This window comes from Scheffersomyces spartinae, assembly GCF_019049425.1.
Source record: "Scheffersomyces spartinae strain ARV_011 chromosome Unknown scaffold_12, whole genome shotgun sequence".
Lineage (NCBI taxonomy): Eukaryota > Fungi > Ascomycota > Pichiomycetes > Serinales > Debaryomycetaceae > Lizanozyma > Lizanozyma spartinae.
The window spans coordinates 23,512-46,419 of NW_025065059.1; the positions used below are offsets into that span (position 1 = coordinate 23,512).

The 22,908-nt window shown below is 39.1% G+C and overlaps 9 protein-coding genes and 1 non-coding gene across 10 annotated transcripts; 3 read left to right on the top strand and 7 right to left on the bottom strand.

Annotated features, from left to right (window-relative positions):
• Window positions 1–746: 746 nt before the first annotated feature.
• On the bottom strand, window positions 747–1,907 carry KQ657_000712 (uncharacterized protein; the record flags this gene model as incomplete). Its single annotated transcript, XM_043191542.1, has 1 exon — window positions 747–1,907. One exon carries the CDS (start codon window positions 1,905–1,907, stop codon window positions 747–749), a length of 1,161 nt encoding a protein of 386 aa, XP_043048849.1.
• A 333-nt stretch (window positions 1,908–2,240) lies between these two features.
• On the bottom strand, window positions 2,241–3,842 carry KQ657_000713 (uncharacterized protein; the record flags this gene model as incomplete). Its single annotated transcript, XM_043191543.1, has 1 exon — window positions 2,241–3,842. One exon carries the CDS (start codon window positions 3,840–3,842, stop codon window positions 2,241–2,243), a length of 1,602 nt encoding a protein of 533 aa, XP_043048850.1.
• Window positions 3,843–6,017: 2,175 nt separating this feature from the next.
• AIM11 (uncharacterized protein) lies at window positions 6,018–6,521 on the bottom strand (the record flags this gene model as incomplete). Its single annotated transcript, XM_043191544.1, has 1 exon — window positions 6,018–6,521. One exon carries the CDS (start codon window positions 6,519–6,521, stop codon window positions 6,018–6,020), a length of 504 nt encoding a protein of 167 aa, XP_043048851.1.
• Window positions 6,522–6,840: 319 nt separating this feature from the next.
• Window positions 6,841–9,060, bottom strand: KQ657_000715 (uncharacterized protein; the record flags this gene model as incomplete). The annotated part of the gene is made up of 1 exon (XM_043191545.1): window positions 6,841–9,060. The coding sequence occupies one exon, from the start codon at window positions 9,058–9,060 to the stop codon at window positions 6,841–6,843; it is 2,220 nt and encodes a 739-aa protein (XP_043048852.1).
• A 982-nt stretch (window positions 9,061–10,042) lies between these two features.
• Window positions 10,043–10,134, top strand: KQ657_000716. The gene has a single exon. It is a non-coding gene; the product is annotated as a tRNA-Lys (tRNA).
• A 130-nt stretch (window positions 10,135–10,264) lies between these two features.
• PNP1 (purine-nucleoside phosphorylase) lies at window positions 10,265–11,170 on the top strand (the record flags this gene model as incomplete). The annotated part of the gene is made up of 1 exon (XM_043191546.1): window positions 10,265–11,170. The coding sequence occupies one exon, from the start codon at window positions 10,265–10,267 to the stop codon at window positions 11,168–11,170; it is 906 nt and encodes a 301-aa protein (XP_043048853.1).
• Window positions 11,171–11,301: 131 nt separating this feature from the next.
• SEC13 (GTPase-activating protein) lies at window positions 11,302–12,348 on the bottom strand (the record flags this gene model as incomplete). Its single annotated transcript, XM_043191547.1, has 1 exon — window positions 11,302–12,348. The coding sequence occupies one exon, from the start codon at window positions 12,346–12,348 to the stop codon at window positions 11,302–11,304; it is 1,047 nt and encodes a 348-aa protein (XP_043048854.1).
• A 435-nt stretch (window positions 12,349–12,783) lies between these two features.
• On the top strand, window positions 12,784–13,296 carry KQ657_000719 (uncharacterized protein; the record flags this gene model as incomplete). Its single annotated transcript, XM_043191548.1, has 1 exon — window positions 12,784–13,296. One exon carries the CDS (start codon window positions 12,784–12,786, stop codon window positions 13,294–13,296), a length of 513 nt encoding a protein of 170 aa, XP_043048855.1.
• Window positions 13,297–13,381: 85 nt separating this feature from the next.
• KQ657_000720 (uncharacterized protein) lies at window positions 13,382–17,152 on the bottom strand (the record flags this gene model as incomplete). Its single annotated transcript, XM_043191549.1, has 2 exons — window positions 13,382–16,749; window positions 17,149–17,152. The coding sequence occupies 2 exons, from the start codon at window positions 17,150–17,152 to the stop codon at window positions 13,382–13,384; spliced, it is 3,372 nt and encodes a 1,123-aa protein (XP_043048856.1).
• Window positions 17,153–19,384: 2,232 nt separating this feature from the next.
• On the bottom strand, window positions 19,385–21,019 carry KQ657_000721 (uncharacterized protein; the record flags this gene model as incomplete). The annotated part of the gene is made up of 1 exon (XM_043191550.1): window positions 19,385–21,019. One exon carries the CDS (start codon window positions 21,017–21,019, stop codon window positions 19,385–19,387), a length of 1,635 nt encoding a protein of 544 aa, XP_043048857.1.
• Window positions 21,020–22,908: the final 1,889 nt, after the last annotated feature.

The following is a 22,908-nucleotide window of genomic DNA, read 5'->3' on the forward strand; positions in this document are numbered from 1 at the left end:
GAATTAAAGGTTTTTTTTTTGGTGTGATCTATGAAAACTGATAAAGGAGATGAACAAATTAATGTATCCCCAAACTAAAATGATAAGAAAGAACTATTGAAAAGAATAAAAAAACCCAGAATGTTAACCCAAATATTAAAAGAAAAAAGTAAATGAACAACTAGAGAAAAAGAGAGACAATAGAGCTGAAGGAATAACTCGCACGGTGATTTTAAACCTTTGAAGCAGGAGTTAAAAGGTAAAACAAACGAAAAGAAGTTGGTATTTCAAATCCTTTCTAATAATGTTATACTTCCTAGCTGACGAATACTGAGCCTATTAAATCGTCGTGCGTCCCCCAAAAACTTTTGCAGTGACACAAAATGCTTTCAGTGAATCCTTCCAAAATTTTTCAGGGCGTACAAAAAAGTGGGAGATGCATTCTTTATATACTTTTGTACGAACATCCGGGTAACCCCAATGTTATGCTCAATTAGGAAGTTACCGTCGAATACGCCTCAGTCGTGATCAGAATACATGCAGGCTAACCATTGAAAGTATGACTTTATATTCCTAATATGGTATTAGTTCATAATTCATACCAGATACTTTTAACTGCTAGTAAAAGTATTAGTAGTATGCTAAGTTTCTAAGAGGTGACAAGACGTAAGGCAATGGCCATGATAGCCAAATAAAAAGAAAACATGTATTAGTAGCATCAAGCATTTTCGCCTCACTATCAAGTGATTGATACCAACTTAATGTAATCATTCTGTATTCTTTGGATCAAACAGTAATTTGAACTTCAGATTGAAACGGGTCTTGATGTTTTGAGGAACAGGTAGATTGAATTGCTTACTGTGTTCTTTCAAAATTTGCAGAGGCACTGGTGCTCCACTAGTTATAGTCGTTGCTAGCATAGTTTTCGATGAACCAGACGTGGTCCCCAGCCCTATGGAAGGATTTAAATATTGCATCTGCAGTTTCTTATATTTCGGCATAGATTTCGTCTTGTCGTCGCTTTTAATTGGCATGAGCTCCGCAGTATCTTTAAAGTCCTGTACGTCAGCATCAACATTGATATTCCCAAGTGGAAGACCCAAGAGCTGTCGTTGTTTATAACTGAGTGAAAAGGTGGTACTTTTGCGACAACGAAATAACAACTCGTATCCAGCTAATAGTATTTGGTAAGCACTTAAAATGTATAAGCAGATCAAAATATTTTTTGGATCGTATTCTGTGATGGCTTGTATGACTTTACCACTAAGTTTGGTCATGAGAGCAAAGATAATCGTCAGCCCTATTGTTTTCACTTGACGTTGAGTATCAACCTGAGACATTAACGCTTCTTTCACTGTGGGCGCTATATAGTCACCTGTGGGTTGACTTGATGATGATTCATCTTCATTGTCAGTCAATTCTACGTCGTCGTTCAAAGCTGCCTTGCTCATGACTTCATTATTGTTGGTACCATTTCTCTTCCTGTATGATTTGACAAAAAGTGGTACTTTGTTGAACTGATCACTAGAAGAATAGTTTGGTGGGAGGAACTCTTTCACACCCAACTGGACATCCCTATTGGACGGAGGCTTGTAGTATATTGGCTCACTTTGTTGGGTGCTGGAAAATATTCCCCCCGTAACATTATTATTATCTTGATTTGATTGGCTCAAATGCTTAATGCGATCTCCTAATAGTGAGTTAGCTTCCAGCCAATTAACTTGATATGTATGCTCATTCGCTTGATTTGTTGGAAGACTTTCAAGCACCGGAAGATTGGTGGTATTGCTAAGGCAATTACTTCTGGAATCCAATTGTTCAATAGCAACTGGTTTATCTCCAAGTCTTTGAAGCGGAGTATGGAAAGAATAATCAACTATATCTTTGTATGTTCGCAGAGCCCTTGGTGTATAAAACTCTTCTTCCATAATGTTGAATATGATGATCTTGATGTTAATGAAAGTACTAGTTGTTTGCAGCTTTGGTCATGTTGTGCTTGTGATGGTTTTGTAAGTTCAATTTTTTGTAGCACGTGATTTAGCACGTGAAATATTTACAGTAAGTAATGATTAATGTACTTCCAATAATTCTTAGCTTTATACAGTAATTTCTAATACAGAATTAAATATCACACTTTTGTATTCCAATGATTATGAAAAACCTACTTACCCACAAGAAAGTAAAAAAAATTAAAAAAGATATATAAAAGAAAAAAATTAAGTTCGAAAAGAATTGAAATGCATTAAAAAAGTAATGTCTCTTTAATATTGAACTATCTCTGGAACATTAGAAACAAACTTTGTGTAGTTTGCTCTTGTTTGTAATGTTGACCGCTTGCTAGCATTAGACATAGATCTTCCAAGATTCATTTCAGTAGAAGCGCGACGTTCACGATTCATACGTTTCAATTCTTCACTGGTTAGAGAATTCACCTTATTGATGAAAGGAAGGTCCTCCGGGTCTTCGTCGTGATCAGGTTCTGGAGGAAGTTTTTTGTATTGAATCGCTGAGTTATCCATCGACTGGCGATGGAGAGGGGCACTGTCTTTCAAATGATGAACCAAATGAACTCGAGAGGGAATTCCTCCGCTGGGAGTCCGCGCAAATGGCGGAGGATTGAATCCATTGCTAGCAGCAGAGAGTCTTGGTTGCCATTCAGCAGCTGATCGAGAACGAGGAAGTCCCAGACTTTGAGGTTTCTGATCAGAGTTTTTACGTGGAGTTGCTTTGTAAGGAGTAATGTTGACGTAAACGTTCGATGGACGATGCTTTTTTTGTTGTATTGGAGACAGCGAACGAGCACGGGGTCTGCTATGTTGTGATGACTTTTCTGGTATCGATTCTTCCGTTAAAACGGAAAGCTTATCGTGGTGGTCTGAGTTACTATCAGTTGCAGGAACTACAAACAATCTCTCTTGAGGTTGTTCGGTATGATCAACCAGATTGGAAGCTGAAACAGGAACGGTTAAAGGTACTTGTACGTTTGGTGGCTGTTGCTGAGCTACCGGAGCTTCGAATATCTTAATAGTTTCTGGTTTCTCCTCTTTGTTATGCATCTCCTCGGGAACAATAGGATTTATAGTTGCATTTACCTGGCTATTCTTTCCTGAAATCGTGGAAGATATCAAAGAACGACCATTTGAAATCAACAGAAGCAAATCAGACATTGTGATAAGACCCATCCACCCACAAGAAGCTAAAATAAGAAGAGTAAATAGTATCCCTATCTTAATAGTTGAAGCTATATCTTTTGTATGAGACAGTAAGAGAAGCTTTAAATGTGCAACTACAAAACCCAAGACACCACCCAAGAGTAATGTTTTCAAATCATGTTGACCTGATACGGCAGAAAAGCTTTCAAGAACCGGGGAACCTGGTGCATTAAGGTCAAGATAAACTCCATTATCACCATATACTGGGACTGTTTTGGTGTGTGCAATAGGTGAAGATGGGACGGTAGAAGTTGCAGTTGCAGCAACTGGAGATGACAAGGGAACCTTGGATTCTCGTTGTGGAGAATCCCTTCTTGCTGCTGATGCTGTCGTAGAAGCATCAGCAGGGACAACAAATTCTGCTGACTTGCTTGTTGGTGGTTCAGGAGCTATTGGAGAATCCGTTTCAAGGTCCCAATTAGGTACTTTGAACTCACACGTAATCAATTCATTATCTTCTGGTTCCACCATATATTTAGGTTGTGCAACCACTGGAGCAGCAGCCGGCTTATCTAGAGTTGGTTGTGATGGTGCTGTCCCCAATACTGACCCCTTCTTGGATGACTTAGTCTCCGCTGGCTGCACTTCAGGTCGAGCACGGTACATGCCGTCAGGATCTTGTCTATAGACTAATCTTCTCCTTCCAGCCATAGTTCATAACATATATGAAGCGTGCTTACAGATAAGGAAACGTCGTAAGCAAGTATTAAGAAAAGAGAGAAAGAATTTTAACAGGTTATCAAACTTGTGACTTTTGATCTTCTGTTATAGTTTTTATCGTCAATCAAATTTTTTAGTCTTGTGTAACGAGCCTGCTTCACCTTCACTCCTTTCTATTCCTCAAAACAATAGGAGTAGCGACCTGCGCAATTAAAAAGGTGGCACAAGTACCAGACTGGGGAAAGGGTTAACAACGAGGGAAAACGTCAAAGTCGTATAAATAAGCGTGTGACAATTAATAATGTTTGTTAGAGGAAAAGAATCGGAAGGGTGAATGTCATGACTTACCGGAGAAAATGTCAAGTGCGGTTCCGGACGTGGGGGTGAGTTCCGTTCGAGGTAATAATAGTTATTATAGTTATGTTCGACCGGTATCCCACTCCGTTTCCTAATGGCGAATGAATAAGGGAATCAGCCGTGGATGCATGGATAAGGGGATTAGCAAATCACAAAGGGACAATAGCCAGCCTGCAGCAAAAAATAAAAACATACCTGGATGAACACGACCACCTGAGTTAAACCAGCCCTTTGTTATTGCATTCAGATAATTTGTATTGTATTGCTCTTAGTAACAAAGACGTCTAATGTTTATGGGCTGGAGGTGTATATGACCTGTGACCTATTCTACTTATGTAATACAGTTCTTTCCATATATAGCAGTTATACATCCGGTATTCATGAATTTGTAGCCGGCCCTTCCTGCCTTGTCCTGTCAGGCCAAATATCCAGAGAGGAATTCCATATACAACATACCCCTCCTTTTTAGAAAGTGCCACTAAAAGTTCTCACCAGCGTTCGGAAGTTTAGGGGGTTAATCATTCAAATCTGTTTAGCAAATTTTGTATAACAATCACTATTCCTGTCCGGGATCAAACCTATCAAGCCCCTTAAAACCTTGTAAGTTATACTGCCGAACTGCACTGCACTGTAAAGTATTGAATTGTGCCATGCTATTTACCATGTGACATTTGTAGCTGCTACTGTGGCTGTAAACTTCACTAATGCCCAGCAAGCAATAAATAACAGACACTAATGTGGAACTGCGTTGATTAGTGGAACATGTCCTATTGTACACCAATTTCTTGTATTGCTCCTTACTAAAAATATAAGGCTACTCAATTTATTAGTTCTAACAAAAACCTCTTTAATACAATAATACAAATGATAATGGAGGTATCTTCCTCTACATATAATTTTAGATTCGACCCCTAATACGACGTGCCAATTGAATGTCTTTTTGCATTATTGTCACTCTTTTGGCATGAATGGCACAAAGATTAGTGTCTTCTAAAAGATGGACCAAATACGCTTCACACGCTTCTTGTAACGCTAAAATAGCATTCAGCTGCCATCGTAACCCATAATTGGTCCCAATATACATCTCAGCAATCTCTTTCACCAACCTTGCAAATGGAAGCTTTCGTATCAACAAGTCTTGGGTCAGTTGAAACTTTCTAATCTCTCGAAGAGCAACAGTGCCAGGACGATACCTATGAGGTTTCCTGGGGTGACCTCCTCCACCTGGTGCTGCTCGTGGATTAGGTCGTATGGTATCACCTGGTTGATTTCGATATAAACCCGTTTCTCGTACACTAGTGCTTGAATTTGTGGTTGTTGGACGCGACTGTTGTGGTTGGCCTCCTACCCTTCGTACATTTTTAGATATTCTTGCCATATTTGATTGTAAAGACTGTCTATATTTTATTTCAATGTATGCGGAAGTAGAAATATATTCAATAATACTGTCTCTTTATGTCTGGAGAACACGATAAGATGCCATTTAGATACGTATAGAAAGTCACGTAATACAAGGTAATATGGTCAATTATGAAGCCTCGATCCCTTCAAGAAACAAACAGTCAGTTGTGCTTTCCAATGATTTAGCTTGAGATACACGTCTAATCATTTAGCCAGCCATCTTTTGTTTAGTTGGTAACTTTGCACGACTTTGATGATAATGATGATGATGATGATGATACTAATAATGTTTTATCTGTATGAACAAGTATTAAATCGGTAGTATATATTCTTTTGACGTTTCACATATAATTTATGCTTCCACGCAAACGTTAACTATGTACAAATGAAAGCTCCAATAGCTTTCTATCACTGCTTATTCTCATGCTCTTCAAACTCAATATCATCAAACTTTCCTTCAAGCAAATCGTTCAACCCGTCTTGAATTACTTTGGACTCTTCATCTAAAGGTACAGCACTTAACTGACGCTGATTTTCTTCTCCTCCCATCCATCGTTTCATTCTCCAACCAAACTCTCGGAATTCACTCACATCAATACACCATCCAATACCACTAAACATCATGGCACTTACCAGTAAACAGAGAAGTGTACCAGTTCCAACGGCAACTGCTGCATCTGCCGTAAAATTGTATGAAGTAGGAGGATGGTGATTTCCTTGGAACATTGTAGGAATAAATTGTCTTGCCAATGTTGCTCTGTAGGCAAACCTGCTTGATAAAATCGTAACAGCAGCAGCTCCAAAGAAGAGCTGCATTTGCCTTCTTCTACGAGTCTTATATTCGTCACTGCTCTCGTTAAGTTTCCATACCATTGTGATAATGGAGTTGACTATAGGAGGTCTTTCATTCATTGATAGTAGTTTAAATTGTTAACGTACTTTTTTCCTAGTACCCAGGTCACGTGATATACAAAATCTACTACCGTATAGAGGTCTTATCGTAACTACGCCGTGTTAAGGGTTAAGTACCTAAAACAAATGATAACATACTAGTAATAACAGTATAGAAAATAAACAACATACAAAATCAATTGACTTAGAATTGAAGTAAAAGAAACAAATAAAAAAGTAAAGGTAAGAAAGAAAGAAAGAAAGAAAGAAAGCCATTGAAAGAAAGCCATTGAAAAAAGTTTATGCCAATAGTATCAGCTAATAGTTTGTAGTAGTAAACTTAGATTTCTTCTTTGAATACTCCCACATTGTTCTTATTCTTGTCCTTCAACGAAAAGTCGTCTCCAGAAACAACAGAAGCCGATCCACTTGCAGCAGCAGGTATATGGCTTGCTGTTGGTGCTACCGCAGGTGTTGCTGCAGCAGAAGAGGATTTATTAGTGGCAGCAGCAGGGCCGGTAGACTTTTTACCGAAAATCAGTGACAAACCCTTCAACTTAAAAGTCTTCTTTCTTTCAGGAACAGCATTTCCTGATACAGGGGCATGAATAGATGGTGCGTGATGAGAGACGACATCTGTATTTTTGCTGCCAGTTTTACTTGTTTCAACGGTGAATAAACTTGCAGTATCCTTAATCTTAGATTCATTTACAGACGTCTTCAAGTGATCAGGTAGTTCCTCGTTGATTTTATGTTCTTCCTTCACTTTCAAATCCAATTCATCCTTGATTTCCTTCTTTTGGTTGGCCTTTTGAGCAGTTTTTTCTTCCTTCTCATTGGCCAACTTTTCAAGATCTTCATCCAATTCTTTAGTAGTAGCTGCATGTTCAGCAAGAAGAGTAGCAGAAGAAGTCTTTAAATTGTCAACTTCCGCATTCAAATCATCCAATTCTGCCTGAGATGTTTCATTCTTACTCTTGAACTCTTCAATTTCTGCTTCTGCAGCTTCCAACTTGGCCTTCAAGTCTTCCAATTTTGTGGTGGCTTCGTCATTCTCATTTTGGTAACCATCAACTTCTTCACTCAAACTATCTTTACGTTCAGTGACCTCATTCAACTTCGCGGTTTCTTCCTTCAATTCCTCTAATAATGGTGCAATTTCTTCATCTCTTTCGCTTTGCATTTGTTCCAATTCGGTGCTTCTTGCTGTCTTTTTCTCTTCTTCTTCAGCGTCAACTTTACCATTTTCTTCTCTTTGCTCAGCTAAAAGGGCTTCACGTTCTTCCTCATGCTTTTTGGTAAGCGCAATAAATTCAGTGTTCTTTTGGTCCACTTCACCATGACGACCAGTTTGATATTCATCGTACTTGGTGTCTTCTTCTTGCATCTTCTTTTCATTCTCAGCAATACGTTCTTGCTTTGCTGCTTCTAAATCTTGCTTCTCCTTCAACTTTGCGGCAGTTTCATCATCCTTAGCCTTTTGATGCAATATAACTAAATTGGCCTTATGCTTAGTTTCCTCATCATCCTTTTGTCTGGCATCTTCTGCTGATTTTGAAATATCTTCTAATACTGGATGAACAATTCTAGAAGCAAGAGAGTCCAATTCTGCTTGAGTTATGGTTTTACCACCACCAATGTTAATTTCTTTGTTTTGGTAAGATTTCAATCTGTCTTCTGAACGCTTTTGTGCTAATGCCAAAGCTCCAGCGTAAGCAGTTGCTTCTGCCTTGAAGTCACGGGTCTTGCCGGAATTTAGAGATGAGAGTGACTTCAATCTCTCATTGGCTGCCAGGTTAGCTGCATCCAATAACTTGGCGTTGACAACAGATGCGGCGGTGAATGTATGAGGATTTCTCTTGGATGCATACACAGAAGACAGCTTCAATGATGCAGCAGCACCTTCAGCTGCCAAATCTTCTTCCAGTGCATCCAAATATTCCGAACCACTCTTATTAGCTTTCAATCCAGAACGATAGTCCAAATTTGGATTGAACCGAGAACTTAATGATTTATTTGAATTCTGAGTTGCAACTGCAGTGATCTTACCCAAGTTCAATGACTGAGTACGCCCTGAACCACTTGTACTCAAACCCTTTCTAGATGGATTATGATCGGGATTCACTCTCGAAGTCATTGTTGAAGTCAGTTGTTTGGAAGCTGCTTGATAAAGAGTTGACAGATTATATTTTGGCACACCGACTGCTGATGCGGAAATGGGCTCATCAGCTTCGAGACCATACTCTGGATGACTCAAGGAGAAAGCAGCAGCAGAGTCAGCAGAGGGGTCAGAACTTTCTCTTTTCCATGCTTTCACTTCACTCTGCTTTGCAGCTAAAGCGGCTTCCTGGGCTTCCAGAGCAACAGCTAACCGTTCGAAAGATGGTTTTACAGTCAAGTCGGATGAAGCAGCAAGTAAAGCAGCCGTATCAGAAGCGTTGGATTGAACACCAACCATGGGAGCACCAGGGGTGACATATGCCCCTTGACGCATTCTCTGATGGTACACAGCTTCAGCTGATAAGGGCTTTCCATTGGTACTGTAAGCACGCATAGACATTTTTGATTTATCTTGTTATTTTATATTGGATGGATAGAAAGGGGGTTAAATGTTTAGATTGTGTGGATGAAGGTGAGAATGGGTTGAATAGCTTAAACTTTGCAACGTATCCGTTTATATATATAATTTCTTGATACTGTTTTCAACTATTGAGCACACCGTACAATCCGTTTTACCTAATGCTTGCTTCAAGAAGAAATAGCTGTTGGTTGTCTGTAAGTTTGAATTGATATTTGGGCTGCGCTGAAATTTGGTGGACGACCCTTTTTGTGTAATAATAGTGATAATGAGTGTTTTGGTAGCGCTGCGAAAATGAGAGTCTTTGGCTTATTCACCAGCACTTTTTCTCTCCCCTTTGTTTATGTATTCGAACCTTCGATGAAACTCAATCAGATTTAAGGGATTGTTTAAGAGAAGATGAACACAATTAAGCCGAATATACAAGTGTGTGATTACTTCGGAGAAGAAATAAAAAGCAAGCTCCAGTACATTTTTCAGTCATGCGGTCATTATAAAGAGTAATTGAGGTCCGGAGTCCCATTCTTTCCACAGAATGACGTAAGGTGAAGTGGGGGTGTCGGTGCTTCCAAGAGAACTTTTTCTGTATACGTCAATTGGCTTTTTTTATTCTTTGGAGGTTGATATTTTTGTTGTGCAGGGCAATACAAGTAATTAAGTATACACCCTACTATCAATCTGTGAAATTGGCTTGTATCTTACCATTAGACCAAGCCTTATCTAAATTTCACATAATTAGTTTTTTTGTTCACATTATCTTAGTTGTTGTTGTTTTTTTTTTTGAGTGCCGCATATTCGAGAGAAAGCCACTTGGGACTATATAGTTAGTACTATAGAGTGCTCTATATGTAACAAACTAGACAAACTCTTAGTTGAAATCCAGCCTGCTAACCGTTTGTTCCTGGTCATGTGGTGTACTCTTTTATAGTATGGCATACAAGCAGCTTCTTTTAAAGCATGAGCAGCCTGGCTAGCTCAATCGGTAGAGCGTTTGACTCTTAGTCTTGTATAAGAGAAGCGATCAAAAGGTTGCGGGTTCGACCCCCGCGTCGGGCTCTTATAATGATGATGGACTTGGTTCGTCATCATTTACTTTTTGGAAGCTTACTTGATGTTTGGATCTTTTCACTAATTTCTTCTTTTTATTACGTGTTCAAAGCTGCTTATCCCTTGAACTGTCATCAAAATGCCACAAGATCTTACTGAGCTTGAACAATCATGCGATACGTTACGTCAGAAGATCTCTAGTAACCCAAAGTTAGCTAACCCACGGGTGATGATTATCTGTGGGTCTGGTTTAGGTGGGATTGCTTCTGTGCTTGATCCTGTTGATAAGATTGAAGTGTTGTATTCAGAAATCCCTGGTTTCCGTTCATCTACTGTACCTGGTCATGCTGGTAAGTTAGTCTTTGGGTTAATTGGCCCTAATAAAGTGCCTGTAATGTGTATGGTAGGTAGATTGCATTATTATGAGGGTTACTCATTTGATGATACAACGTTCCCCATCAGGGTAGCTTCACTTCTTGGAATCACAACATGTATTGTAACCAATGCTGCAGGAGGTTTGAACTCATCATATTCCCCGGGCCATTTGATGATAATAAATGATCATATAAACCTCCCAGGTTTAGCAGGTGCACATCCCTTACGAGGACCTAATATGGATCTGTTTGGACCTCGGTTCCTCCCAACTTCTGATGCTTACGATTTAGAATTGCGTAAACTCTTTGTAAGAGTTTCTCGTGAACAACTTAAGTTGACAAGACCCATACATGAAGGAACTTATGCTTTTGTTCTGGGTCCAACATTTGAGTCAAGAGCTGAATCCAGACTTTTACGTACATTGGGAGCAGATGCAGTGGGTATGTCAACTGTTGCAGAAGTTATAGTTGCGCGTCATAGTGGATTGAAAGTATTGGCGTTATCATTAATCACCAACGCAGTCGTCACAAATCCTCCGGCTTCTGTTTGGGATGAAAAACCTGTTCCTTTGGATCAAGGGATGGCATCTCATGCAGAAGTGCTTGAAGCGGCTGATGAAGCTTCAAAAGATGTTCAAAAGATCATTGAACTTGTTGTTAATGAACTTTAAGAATAAAAATGATGTGTATTCAATATTGGTCAATGAGAAACACCTAGTAAATTAAGTTATACATATATATTTTTACATCTATCAACAGAATGCGCTAACAGGTTATATTATTTTTTGAATGGTAATGTTTTTTATTGGTCAACAACTTCACCAGCGGAATCCCATTTGCCCTGTAAATTCTCCTTCCACAAACTAACCCGATTATCTCCACCAGAAACAGCCAAGATGTTGCCGCTCAACGACCACGAACATCTCCAACAAACATCAGGGAACTTTTCTTCTGTCAACAATTGGTTTTGCCATACACCATCTTTATCTTGAGACCAAATCAATACAGTACGATCTTGAGAAGCTGATGCAATATAGGATTTGACCAAAGTAGAGGGGGACCAAGCCACGTCTCTAACCCAATCGTTGTGTCCTTCTAAAGTGGCTTCTAATTGATAGTTGTTGATGGAAGGATTAAATCTCCAGATTTTGGACAAATTGTCCGATCCACATGTAACAAAACGTCTTTCGGAATGAGGAATTGATCCACCTAATCTAGCTCCTGAAGCAGTTTGAGTTTCTCCTCCATGGCCATTGGACCCTGTAATGCCGATACCAACATTGCCACCACTGGTAGGCATTCCAGATTGATCAGCGGTAGCACCACCACCATAAGGATCATCTCTTGGTTTTGAATTGCTGTTATAAGTTACGGGAGCCCAGCTGGCAGAATTAACACCAATAGCATGGGCATTGAAAACAACATGAGATGTGGTGCCATCATCGTTGAAATCAACCACTGAAACACGTCCATCAGATGAGGTACACAATAATACAGCACCGAATTCATGAGGACCCCAAGACACAGAATTGACACTAGCCAGATGAACATTATGTTCGGCTATAATGGACCATGTATTGGTTTCCGGTTGCTCCTTCCATATCAAAGCACGGCCATCATATGAACAACTAGCAAAAATTGATCCAAACTTAGGATGTGCCCATGCTACTTGCCAGATTGGACCATCGTGGCCGTGTAATGTTTCAATCAACTTATAATTTTCTGCAGCTTGATCAACTTCAAAAATCTTAATGCTTCTGTCACTGGAACAAGTTGCCAAACGACGCCCATAGTAGTCGAGCACCGCATCATGAATCAAGTCATCGTGTGCGTTTCCTATTGTGACCATCTTTCTTTGTTATTATACCTGAATTCTAGTGTGAATTTTTGAATATGCCTTTATTATTAGTGGCTATTGTATAGGAACGATATCGGTATCAGTTTCAATTGGCTTAAAGTTTCGTTTGCTCACGTTTCTGAAAACTTCCAAACAAAAAAAAAGTCCGTTTACTTTGTATGTGACACTCGAAGAATATGGAACCACTTACGTTTAGAGTTCGTGTCTTGATGTTGGAAACTGTTTGTTCTTTGACTGCTGTCCAGTTTTGGTTTTTGGAGTACGTTTTTTCATTTTAGATCGACAAATGTCGCGGTGTCGCGAAAAAAGTATCATGCAGCGCTACCATTGTGTAAACCAAATGTCCTTAAGGAGCGGCTACCACTGTACTACGTATACAATATTATTACTACTGGTATCTTAACTTGATTGATGTCTGCTGCAATAATGGAAGAGGATCAGCTTGCCCTACTTGTTCAAACACTTAAGAGCCAGATAGGTATCACGTCTGAGAAAATCACACAACTCCAAACTGTGTCGAATACTCTTTTAAAGCCTGAGGATACGGAAGCTGTAACTGACACTAAGACTGAGCCTTCAAATAAAAGTCTAACTCGTGAACTTGAAAAGCGTAGATTACAACTAATTATGGACGTTCAGAAACACGACTATGTGGGAGAAAAGTTAATGGTATTGATAAACCAAAGCGAAGAACTTTTGGCCTATTTAAAGCTATTTCTTGTGGAACCAAGAGTTGCTTCTAGTGAAGAAAACTCAAACTACATTTCTTCTAAAGTCAATGCCACCGCTGAATGTCTCAAATCACATATTCAAAAAACCCAAGCTGACCAAACTCGTATAGCAATGAAGTTAAGTGAACTAAATGATAAAATGACCTACTTATTGGATACTACTATCACAGGCTTTAACAATAAGGCTACTACAGGAACTAAGGAATAAAAGTTACATCACCTACATTATATTATTACTATTATTATTGTGATTATTGTGATTATTATTCTTGTGGGATGCTATGTTTTACAATCTAGTTGTCACTCAGTGACGATTTTGTCATCGGTACCCTTGAGGGAGCCCGGCCAATTAATTGGTAGATATGGTTAATGATTTTTCTATTGGGATCTAATTTGGCCCATGAATGTCTGATTCGATCTAAATTCATCTTCAGTCGGTCAAACTGAAATATCAGAAACAATAATACAAACATCTCGTAAACCAACATCCCAAATAATCCGATTAATCCTGTTTCAAAACCACGTGGTGAAGTCTCACCATCAACTTGAATGATAACCTTATTTTCAATTTTCAATTTGGAAATCAAATCGGCCCTCTCGTCACTGTTGAAAACAGTGTAAAACTTTGAAGATTTCACCAATGAATTAACGAGTGATGAATATTTCTCAATCATTATCTCATCGCTCACCTTATGACGAATGATGCTTGAGTTTTCTTGTAATTCGCCAATACGTCTGTTCAATATCCGAGTTTCATAAATTAATCGATCAATTGTCGATTTCAAATTCTTTAATTGAAACTCTAATTTGAACATAATCTCGTCATCCATCACCTTATTTTTCTGTTGTTGCATAGCACTGTATGAATGATTGGTCTTCACCAATTCATAATTCAACTGCTTATAATACTGGCGAATCAAATCATTCAGTGGATAATCTTCAACGTCGTAACCACTTGGAATTTCAACTTCAGAATTCTTCTTCGTCTTCAATGGAACAACAGCACCCAGATCTTCTTCATCAACCGATTCGATCACTCCTTGATCTACATTGCTCCTTACGAGCTTGGGAGAATTAGCCTCTTCTTGAATACTCTCAATATTTGGTTGAAATTCCAGTTTACGCCTAAATCCTCCTATTCCTTCAGGTAAAAGTATTTCGGTGTTTCTTTTACTCTCATGAGTAAGTAAAGATTTTATTTCGTCCACTTTGGTGATCACAGAAAGTGTCTCAATGTAATCGTCAAAAAATCTTTGAGGATTAAACATATCTTCTTGAACAATTGAAAACGATGAGTTCACGTATGCTTCAACCAACAGGAACAGAGCATTTCTTTTTAATTGACAAAATGATGCTGACGACGTTAAGGCGGATTTGACTTGCTCCTGTAATAAGCCTTCATCGCCTAGTTCCTTCCTCAAATTATTTCTCTCTAAGGCAATTTGATTCAAGTTTCCTCCGTGTCTTTCAACTGTGGGCCATGAGTTTCGCCTATTGAGATACAGAACAAAACACTCTGGATTATTTATATCATATTCCCTATTAGCCACACATTGTGGTTGCATTCCTCTTGAAGTGCTTAATTTTTGAGGTCCTTCCTTTGTGGGATCTTCAAAAGGTGAAATTTGAAGCAAGTTGTCAACTGCCACAGAATTCTCTAACGATTCTGGTTCCTTCACTTCAACTATGTCTGCCTCCAATGGCACTTGAACTGGAGGAATACCCATTACTGATGAAGGTGCTGACGAATTCAACGATGCTTGCGATTCATTAGCAATAGGCTTGAACTTCTTTGTCCTTAAACCAAACTTCATTAAACCCCTTGAATATATGCTTGAATCCAAAAGAGAAGCAGATGATCCGTAACCTCTTACACGTGGCAGCAAGTATGGGATGTGGCCACCATTATAAACAGGTTGAGGTGTCATAAGACCTGTAGTTCCTTGCATTAATGCCATACGGCTTGCCATCTTTTGCTTAAAACTGACAAACTGATAGTTTTTATCATTCTTTTTTAAAAAATCTCCTGCTTGAGCTTCTCTTCTGTTGGAAATTGGAAGATGCTCACGATGGTTGTGGCCATTACCATTAAGATATGAATCTCCCAGAGATACATCACCATTCCTTCTCTTTTTCGTTGATGTCAGATTATCTGCCCTTAAGGGAGCTCCGTTGATATCAACACCAATGAATAATCGGATCAAAGTGTAACCTTGGATATACAGTTTAATGAATAGATCCAAATCAAGAGTCTCCACATCAGCTGGGGTATAATGCAGAGCTGAGTTGTCTGAAAACCTACTAGTGATTTTGCTTTTAATTCTGTTTGACTTTTTTGCTACCCCCATTTCGTCTGTTATCAATGATGATGAAGTGATTGGGAGATGATCCTGTACTGTCGACTTCAACTTATTGAAGTAATAGTGAGGCATTTTTGCATTTGCTGGCCCCCCATTAGTATTACTTTGAGTTGGTGACAAGGGTGACGCCATAGTTGCAGTTGAATTTGGAGCATTGGAACTAATGACGAACGAGTTACCTGCTGATATTCCATTAGATTCATCGGAGTAAACATCGTCATACATAACTGATCGGTAAGGGTGAGTGTTATTCCCAGCAAGATGGGAGTTTGTTGATGATAATTTGGCATTTGTTATGGTGAACAATTTGGAAAGTGTCTCTAGACTTAACTTTCTCTTCTTCTTCAACTTGACTTGTCTTTGGAATTGGCCAATGGAAATCATAAAGTTTTCATAGTCAAATGGATCCCCGGGAACATCACATCCACCAAAGATCATCAACCGAAGTTTGATCAGCACAATCAAGGAAATTATCCCACTAACAGATTTATTGGGTAAAATACCATTCTTTTTCACATTAGGTTTATAACTGAAATGGGGCAAGCCAATCAAATTCCACCAAGTCACAAGAGCTTCTTCTGTTTTATCACAAAGCAATCCATCACAATATTTAAGATCCAAAAGATCAAAGTAGAAAAGAGATATTTGAACCAAATTCACCAATTCCATTATGGCGAATTTAATTGGTGAGTTATAAATACGATAAATGGTTCTAAATTTGTTTTCATTGGAATCAGACACTTTGTCATTGATCAATGAGTTGGACCTACCTGAACATTGTAACCGTTTGAGGTTTGAATTTATAATAAAGGATGAATAAACCAATCTGGCATCACCTTGAGGAATAGGGATAACATTCAAGTCTGATGGAAGCTCGGTAATGTTTGTTATAAATAAGACCTCTTCATTTGTTTGAACCTTGTCATTTATGCACGGTTCAAATCCAGTGTTATTTATTGGTGAAGTAGACTTGGTAACTCCATCAGCTCCACAAAGTCTTGTCACCTTATTTTTGTTGATTAATAGTTCATTCAAATATTCCTGGAATTTCAAAGGGTAGAAACGACTCTGTTTCTTGATTATAGTTAATTTAAGCACCTTATTCTCCAGTTCTGAGTTACCAGTGTAGGTACTGGCCACACAAGTGATTTTACGACTAAGAGCCCATTTTTCAACCAAGTAAATGTCGAACCCCAGTCTTGTGGTCTCTTCAAGTAAATAAAACTCGTTGTTTGCTTCGAAATCCTTGATGAAATATTGCACAGTCTGAAAGTCGGGAATGATGTAACTAATTAATTGCTCTGTAGGATGCAGCAGCTGATGTTGTTGATGATGACTTGGAGAAGGTCGCTGGGAACTTTCCAAGTCACCCCCACCCTTTACGGGAGAGATGTTCGTAGTTGTGCCTGTGCTGCTGCTAGGGAGCTGGGTACTGAGCTTTGAGGATCGCAACGGCGACAGATGTGGAATTATAGCCAGAGGCATTGGAGCTACTAAAGTGTTATCTCCGCCAATAACAGAATTGGAACCAGGAGAAGACGAAGATACAGATGCAGTTGCATCCTGTAGAGAAACGTATGATGACGATGATGCAGCAGACAGCAGTTGTCGTAGATGGTTATTAGGAACGATATGAAGATGATGGTGTGAGTTTGATGAAGACGATGGCGCCGCACCTGAAGTTGAAGTTGACTCTTGACTCATGATGTTTGCAGGGGGGATATTATTATGTCATATTTCCACAAAACGTTGTTAATCACCGCCTAATGCACTGAAGGTAATCAAACGCAGGCTTAAAACAGGGGGGTGTAAGGTGGGGCGCAGTGTAATCAGGTGCAAACTGGAAGGCATGCACTTGAACTTTTGATTTTGTCCAAAATGGTATGGAAGTGTGGATATTGCGTAGCGGTCTACGAGGAGTGTTCGACCCAATTGGTATTGATGGAAATTTGTAGTTGTAATCTAACTGTGTGGTACTACCACTAGGCGTCTTCAGAAGGAGGGCGTGGGGGAGGGCAGCTATGGGCGGCGGTTCGTGTCATGGGGCACAACACAGTAAGTAAGCGAGCCCACCGAACAGAACAAAAAATAACTGTGCGGTCGTGTAAGGCCAGGCCATTGGTGTATAAATTAATAGGACAGAGGTGACTATGAAGGTATCTCCATGTGAACTAATCACACTTGAAGGGACATCTGATATGGTAATAATTAATATTGTTTTAGAGTGAGTTGCGATGATTACTGGTTTAATGTAGAATTAAAGATGGTGTAGAGTTACGGTAGCTTTGCTGTGTACCATTACTATTTTTAAACACTGGAATAAGTACTTTTTTATGGCCTCACTCATGTGACCGAATGGCTTCAACTTTCTAAGGTCATAATCTTAAAAATAAAAGATAAGGGTGTGTGGCATCTACGAAGGGTCCTCGGATGATTGAACAGCATAGCGAGTTGTGACATGATATTGTTCTTATTATTAATTTTCTTATGATTACTATTAATGCAGAGCTGAATAAATTTAACCTCAGCCGTATCTTTCTCATTTCTTTTTGTTCATGTTTGTGTTGGTCACCATGTAACTAATACTACAGCGATTATTACTGCATCACTGCATAGCTAGAACTCAGGATTTCTTTTAGTTATTTTGTGACACCATGTAGTAGTTGAAGTAGTCACTCCGGATCTGGCCGAGGAACAAACAAAACTCAATGGCAGTCAAATCCGGCGTCGTTGCCTTGTAATCTCTCCCGTTGTTATATGATGGCACGAAAGGCTGCTGCGTGGAGGGTATGGGCACTAACAAACCCCCAACATACCCCGAGTACGAATGCTCGAAGATTTACGAACTCTACGTAGCGGTAAGCGTGTTAACTTACTCACCAGAAATCAAAATGGGTTCTTTCCGAACTATTACCAGTTCTGATAATTGCACTACTATGGGTAACAACCGTTGATAACCACACTACTTTGCTTGGTCAAGTGCCTGCACGACTCCAGAATGTTATTGCCAAAAAAATAAGTGCACGACTCACACGACCTTACACCCAACGTAGCAGTACGGCAAATATAATAATGGTAACAATAATAATATGTCAATAAAAATTCGTAAACGAAAACCATTAGAAAGAAAAGTCTGACGAATTCTATAGCAACTCTACGTTTACATGTAATGGTCAGCCCTCGGTTAAAGCAAAATGGGGGCCATTAATTATTGCAGAATTGTCTCTTTCCGGGATTAGAAATTTTTTCGTTGTCACAATAATCAAATTCTCTCAACTTCAAATTTCCCCTTCAAACTACCTTATGTCGCACAAACTTTCGGCATTTATGGATTGATCTAGACTGTCTGGTCTATGGGGCATCTCATTTCTGCCAAAAGAAGTAAAATTTGTACCTGCACCAAATCTGGAAAGAATGGTATCGCTACTCCTGCCCCATTAAGACCTGCCTACGTGATAACTTTAAAATCTACCAAGGATTTTGTAAGGTGTCCAATCAACCAATTCGTGGTGGATTTCACTAGGACAACCAAAAAAGACTTAAACTTTGACCATAGAAATCGTGATTCCATGACCATTCATCTAGCATTTATGACCGGTCATATTACATACTTTAAACCAATATGAAACCCAAGTAATTATATATATAATGATATAAACATCTATATATATAAAGAAATACAGTAACCTATAGATGTAATCCAAGTCATATCATAGTGACAATGAGATGTGGATTTAATAATGATAATAATAAACTTACAATGACAGCATCAGAATATTGCTTGTCTTATCTAAAAATAGCGTAAACTTCGTAACATGAATAAATGTGTATTCACAAGTGGTGGTAGTAGTGGTGCTTGTGAATTCACAAATAGGGTAAATGAATGATAAACCATAACCATTAATTATGATATTACCAAATCAAATAATATTTGCTTTAAGTAGAAGGTGTACTTCTCTTTTTGGTTATCAACTCTTCTAGTTGATTAATTTTATCATCTATTCCACTCAAATCGCTCAAGTTCATCCCGTTTAAATCTTTGGGGGTCAACCATCCACTTTTGCTCAACTGTTGCTTCAAACATGCAACTGAATCAACCATTGCCTTCCGTTCGATTGTAAGATGGTTCAAGTAGTTCAAACAATCCAATTTGCTCTCGTATGTAAACCCAGGATTCGAAGTCATAAATTTGGACTCCACTGATTCCACTGTAGGAACCAGAATCAGGGTCGACCCTGAACCACTAATGTTGTTATTACTAACGTTAGTAGTATGCACTGGAGGTGGTGGTGCCATTGTAGTGGTAGCAGAACTTGGGGTAACATAAGTAGAGGTATTAGTAGTGGTGGCAAATGTTTGACTTAAAGTGAATTTAACAGACAGTGAATGTGAACTTGCACTAGAGGAAGTGGTGTTTGACCTTTTCCGGTTGAAATAGTTGGATAAATTGGAGAATGAAGAATTTGATGTTGGAGTATTAGAAGAGGAATTACCAAAATAGCCCTCTCCTCCGTTTGCACCTTGTGGTGCAGGTAGACCATTAGACGTGCTAGTGTTTGCTGAAATTGCCGAAGGAGAGTTGCTTGGATGTTGTAGTGGAACCGCTGGAGGTATGCCAAAAGTGAATGAAGGTGTAGCGGGCAAGCCATTGTTAACACTCATATTTTGACTTAATGCCAGGTTCTGATTAAGATTCTGGTTCTGATTCTGATTCAGAAGAGATAGCTTTCTAATACCTCTCGATGTAAAGGATTTGAGTCTTTTAAGAGGGGATTGGTTGATAGATCCACCCCCTGCAGCATTACTGCTCCCGCTGGTGGTATTGCTAGAATGCTTGGTATTGTTATTACCACCAACATTATTGATTTCGCACATAGTTGAAGTAGTATTGCTTGATACGCTATTGGCGTGGCTGTGTGTAAGGCTTGTTGAAGCTGGCGTGCTGTTAGTTGTTGTAGTTGATGATCCAAGAGCTGGGCGGACTATATCGTGTTGTCTGCTCGTGGTATTTATGGTAGGCGTGGAGGCTGTTGGAGAAAGTATTTCATCTGTATCTGTAATAGATGCAGCAAAGGGACTAGTGGAGCCATTCATATTCAAGGCTAGCTTTAAGGCGGGTGGGAAGGTTAATCTTGGACTTTCTAGTTGGAAATCTGGAGCAGATGCCAAAGGAAGCTCTTCGTTGAAATTGGAAATTGTATCATCAGTAGAAATGATTCCTGAAGCCTCGGAGATACTTGACGATATGATGTGTGATTTTCCAGGTTCGTTCATATTACCATTTGTTTGTTCTTTGACATAAAACTGTTCCATTTCAAAGGTAGTCAAATCTGTTGAAGGAGTGAGGAGACGATGGGGAGGCGATAGTGAAGCAGATGTAGCTGAAGCAGTAGTTGTGGAGGTTTCAGCCGAATGATGGACGTAAACAGGATTTGCATTCATCAGGGTATGAAGGGCACCTAACTGAGGGTGTTGTTTTGATAATTGGGGACTAGTAGGTGAAGTAAGAACATCTTCATGTTCTGTAGGCAACGGAGGCAAAAGCACCTCTTTATTCGGTAGATCAGACATCGGAAGACCAGTCACTCGAAGAAAAGGATTTGAATCAGTCACCCAGTGAAAAATCAGAGATAGAACACCTAGAGAGATGTAATAGACTTAATAGCGGATGGCCAACCTAACAGTGGGATATATCTGAATACCAGGTATACTGAGTATTATAGGTTGGTGGAAATAAAAACTTTATGTCAGTGATGTGTACCCTATAGAGTGTAACAAATGTTGTTTGTCAGACAACCTTAATGACATATAATGAAAAAAAAAAAACACAACTGAAAATAGTGTTGGCTTTCAAATACTTTTAACTAATAAGGACTTCTATCAAGAGCTCTAAGAGACACTGTAAGTGCTTACCTCAAAGATGTTGGCAATTGCTCTTCCTTTATTATTTTCACACTAATGGATGGGGGCCCCTTTGGTTACGCTATAGTTCTACATTTACTACCAGAGGGCATTGGATACACAAAAGCCACAAACATCAATTTATATGGTCGTGTATATGTACAAAAACAAGCGCCAACCTGCAAAAAAAAACAAAACAGAATCGAGTATAAAGTTGAATGAGGAACAGGCCGCAAAACGCACAAAAAGTAGAAGCGACAATTTGTGCTCGCTAGTAACACAATAATACCACTTATTGTCCTGTGTGGGTGTTGGTCTGTATACGCACTCAAAAGGAATTTTGCGATAATCAAAATTGTCGGTATTGTAAGTCGGAAAGAGGCTCGGATATTGCAGAGGAATTACTTTGTATTCCTTCATTGCCTAAATTTTTGCTGGCAACAGGATGATGAGCTGGGGAATGTCGGTACCTCCAGCTATAATAAGTGTCTTTGTTTGGTATTGGTATTGACGTGAGTAGATTATATGTAATAGATAACAGTTAACAATCTTGTTATTGTATTAGTCATAATGTTCCCACAGCACAAATATTCAAATGCTTAACAATTGTGGAGGGTCAAGAAATATACAGCATAAAGTTATGCAAGCCTCCATGGGAGGTCTAGAAACATTAAGCGATAAATTATCACGGATGTAGTAATTCTTGACAGAAATAAAATGTTTAGTCTTGCATTCCTATTCTCTCCTATACTTCTGTTTTATCTTTTTTTAGTCTTCATGCAGTCATTAGTAATGGGTTATGTGGACTTCGGTGGTTTCGAAATTGACTAGTATCTTTTAGTTATCTCTCTCTATCATAATTTGTCCTCTATTTTCGTTACCTTTCTTTTTCAAAATATGATAGTAGGCCACATTCTCTTCAATAGAACTATGGCTAATGATGACTTCAAATTGCGATAACAGCAATTGATGACAGCATTAATGGAGAAACGGAGGTTTGGTTTTGTTATCATTGTGTGCAACTTGATTGCCGTAATGTGTGGGTGTAAAAGGAGACCCTTTTTTGACTTCCTCCGAGGGTGTCTTCGGTTATATTCCGACTGCCACAGTAATTTGCGGGACGAAGCGAGTTGCACTTCACGTACGACCAAGAGGCTGCGAAAAGAATAAGCCACGAATCAAAAGCCGTTACTATCTATGTTGCCCATTCTCACGTAGTCTGCTTTATCTCCACTTCTTGCGTGCCGTCCAATGCAGATTGTCATTAGGTTCTATAACCATTTAGCAGGTTTGGCACTGTCTAAGCAGAAGGCTTTTAACCATTTATTACTTTGGTATTAGTGGACTACTATCTTTAACCGTTATGTGCAGTTATATTGTGGTAAAGAATAGCCTATTTTACACAGGTCAAACCCGATAGTGTCGAGCGTCCACGACTCACTCATCTCCTTTAGAGTACTTTCCAAATTGGATCTACGTATTCAGAGATGCAAGAAAACTTTTTTGGTGCGGTAACTTGTAGCATGTGAAGAGTCTGACTAATGGCGGCTATATGTAAC